The 3,697-nt window shown below is 50.1% G+C and overlaps 1 protein-coding gene across 1 annotated transcript; it reads right to left on the minus strand.

The window, feature by feature from the left end:
• Positions 1-1,511: 1,511 nt before the first annotated feature.
• LOC310906184 (vitelline membrane outer layer protein 1-like) lies at positions 1,512-3,188 on the minus strand (the record flags this gene model as incomplete). The annotated part of the gene is given in 4 exon segments (XM_083855244.1): positions 1,512-1,655; positions 1,657-1,804; positions 2,349-2,452; positions 3,021-3,188. Coding segments are annotated over 4 exon segments (564 nt in total).
• Positions 3,189-3,697: the final 509 nt, after the last annotated feature.

Genomic DNA, 3,697 nt, shown 5'->3' on the forward strand with positions numbered 1-3,697 from the left:
TCCAGAGTGCCTTTATCTCTCAAAATTGGAAATCATCCATGTGGATGTGTGACCCTGTTGCCAGATCACAAATTCAGTGTTTCTCTTTTGCTTTTAAATCTAGTACTCTCCTGAGATAATAGGTGGCTCTACGAGCCTTACCAGTATAGGTATGGAATAAGAAAAGTATATGGAAACCAACCAAACTGGCAATAAAAATATAACTGCTTGGACTTTCAAACCCCTGTTTTAAAAATCTTGGCAGAAAGAGTTAAATGTGTTTATAAATGTACATATTTTAAGCTTTTCCTGGCTGCACGCCAAGTGGCAAGCAGTCCCTTTGGATGCATAAGGGCAATGATGGTACAGTTAATGCTTCAGAAACCTCTAGAACATTTGGGATCCCAGCAGGGACTAAGGAAAGATAACATTGTCTGTGTGTTCAGATGTGTGCACAGAAAGTCTCAGCTCACAGGTGGTACTGGGGACCACTCACAGTCTTCCTAAGCAAGACTTACTTATCAGAGAGAATACTGTAGCAAACAACTTTCAATTACATGATTATGGGAAAAGTCCATGAACTTTACAGAGTTGGGGATATGCTCCTTCCCTCCTATGTCTTTCTCAGATTTCTGCCTGCTCTTGGTACTCCTGAGACTGAGGAAAGGGTTTGTTGAAATCTTTGCAATTCTCTCTGGAACTCTCCTAATCCTTGCTGTTTGTTCCTTTCCTCCTTGAGTCCTTCCTGCACATGTGCACCACAATGCTCTCCAACTAAAGTGTTCCCTGTGAGGTTTGTGGCTAATCCCTGCCCCACCCTTGTTTTGGCCACAGTCCTCACACTCAAGGTATTGTCTACAGCCCCACGAAGGGGCACAAAATATGAACTCCAGAGAAGAGCTGAGCAGGAGGTTTGGATGCTGAAGGAGATAGTGGTGGGTTTAGGAAAAATACCTATGCAGTGGCACATTTCTGACTGCAGTACATGTGGATTACTGCAGTCTTTGAAGCAAAAATCCTCGGGGTGCCTCTTTTGCACGGGGCACCTGGAGATATTGAGGTGCTGTGCTGAGAAGGCTGGAAGGAGAGGCATGGACCTGGGACCACCAGCTGCATGGTGTATTTGAATTTATGGATGGATGGATGGATGTCTAATGGTGATCCCTGTACATCCTAAGCATTATAATGCAAATAGAGTTCCCCTTCCTCTCCTTTAAAACCACAGTTTCTGCCAGGGCAGATGATCTCTCTTCTACTTGATTGTTCAGGCCTTATAGTCCCACCTCCTGCCTTATCAACCAGTGTGGGAATCTCCTGTGCTCCCTCACAGGGATTTTGTAGGTTATAAATTTGCTATGCAGCTTAATCACCATAAACACAAAGACCCTTATGAAGTGCTGTAGCCATGGGATCTGGCTACCCTTGGTAAAATAAGACAGAAAAAAATTGTACACTGCTTTTTGTGCAAGGACAGATTCAAGGTTTAATGCTGTGCAGCTTTGTAGATGCTGGCATGGGCTGCAGAGTCAGGCTTACTTGCAGCAGACTCTCATGTCATTGAGAGCTGTGTCATCCCACTTTCCCTGAGGCTTCTCCACCTTTGTTTGGAGCCCACAGATGGCCCCAGAGGTGCAGTTGCTGCTCCATGGGCCGAAGTGACCCCCCCGAGAGTCCTCAGCCCTCGAGCAGTGTCCCGTTGGAGCAGGCGAACCTGAAGTTGTTGACTGCCGTGTTGTCCCACAGGTACTGCCACCTTTCCACGCGCAGAGAGAACGAAACCAGCCTGTTGCTGGAGCACAGCTCGGCCTTGGTCCAGTTCCCCCACCTGCCAGAGGGAAAAACAACTTACCAAGGCTTGTCCAGCCTCTGCTGTGCTGCAGTCAACATCACAACTTGACCGGGGTCCTGGCAGTCCTGGGGCAAGGGATGTACACGGGTGTGGAGGGTTTCCAGGAGCACCTGCTTCACTCTCCTTTCCCACCATCCCCTGGATGCCCAGCAACCACCAGGTCCACTCTGCCCTGTTCCTGCAGAACCCCTTGGCAATTTCAACTGGTTGCTATGTCCCTGTTACTTAATGTACTTTCCAAAGTAAGAATTTGAGGAAAATGAGAAAGTACAGCTTTAAGATTTATAATTTCTGATCTTTCCCTCATTTTCCAAAGAACTGTTCCTTTCCCTGGGACCAAACCTTTATTCTGAAACCTTCACACTTTGTGGCCAAGGGGAACCCACCCACCTCCAGTGGCATGTTGAGCCACCTTCAAAGGAGATGTGGCTGCCTATGGAGAAACCATTGCACTGGTTTCCCTTCAAGCTCCCCAGGAGCTGCTGCCCTGCAGGGGGATGAGGAAGGGAAGGCTGCTCACCCCCCCACGGAGGACTTGATGACTGTGCCGTCCGTGCAGAGCAGGCGGACCCCGTTCAGAGCCGTGTCATCACCAAACAGCCGAAATCCCTGGAGGGGCTGGACCTTAGAAGAGGCAAAGAAAAAGGGAGAGGTCACCCTTTTAAAAGAGGTGATGAGGTGAGCCATAGTGATGAGGAGGCTTTGAGGACAGAGCAAGAATGTTAGTGCAGCTGAGCAGGGCTGTGAGGCAGATCCATGACACTTCTCAGGAAGCCCATTTTGCTGTTGCCCACCTCTGTCTTTCTCCAAATGGTGGAGCAGGTGTTCTGGAAACAGAAATGCTTGGTGGCTGCTGTCCCAGGCCATGCCCACCCTGTCACCATGTGCTGTGATACCCAGAGCTGGGGTGCTGGCAGGTGGGATTTGCCCCTGGGAACAGGCTCTGCTGTACCAACCCCAGGAATTTTCTTACCCAAGAGACCCCTCTGGTAAGAAATCACTTACTGGCAGGGAGCCTGGAGAGATACTCTGCGCTAGAAATTTCTTCCTGAGCAGCCTGCATGATGCAGACACAACACAAACTGCTGTGATGGGACAAAGTGCTGTGGCCAGCTCTGCTAGGATCAGAACAAAATAACATTGTCTCACAGCAGGTTTTGTTCCCTACCCTGAAGAGGAAGTCAAAGCTTACCTTCAATTCAAATCCCTTTGCGTAGCCACTGGGGCAGAACTGCTTGTGCCCCCAGGAGCCCCAGGGCCCCTCGTTTGGCACCATGAGGATGGACTCATACTGCCTTGCCTCTGTGCCCCCGAGGCAGGAGCCTAGCAGGCAGAGGATGTCCAGGATCAACAGCTGCATGGCAGAAACCTGCTCGGTACCTCTCTGCATGGAGGTGTTGGCACAGGGGAATTTATTGACCGGGAGGGTGGTTGAGAGTCCTTGGGGAGTGTCAACAAAGCTCCTGGGGAGTGCTGCCTGTTGCTATGTACTGCTCTGCTCACTGCCTGCCTGCACTGGGGAGGCTCCTGGTGTGCACTGCCTGGGGGGCTTCATGGGCTCTGGAAACCTGAGGATGCAAAGGAAGGAAAGGGTGGCAGGGCTGAAGAAATTCCTCAAGGAGGTGGTTGTTCGGAGGAGGGTCCTGGCAATGCTGCAAGGAGGGTGTTGAAGAGAGAGAGAGGTGTGAGGAGAAGTGATGGACTGGAAGGGGAAGAAACCTCTCAGGGGCTGAGGCAAAACTTGAGATGGAGCAGTCCCAGGGTCCTTCACCCTGTGGAAGTTCTCACTTGTTTCTTCCTTGCTTTCCTTTTCTCCTCCTCATCTCACTGAGGCTTAAGAAAATGCCTGCACTGGAAGCTGTTCCATTT

This window comes from Zosterops lateralis (genome assembly GCF_965231275.1).
Source record: "Zosterops lateralis genome assembly, chromosome: 2".
Lineage (NCBI taxonomy): Eukaryota > Metazoa > Chordata > Aves > Passeriformes > Zosteropidae > Zosterops > Zosterops lateralis.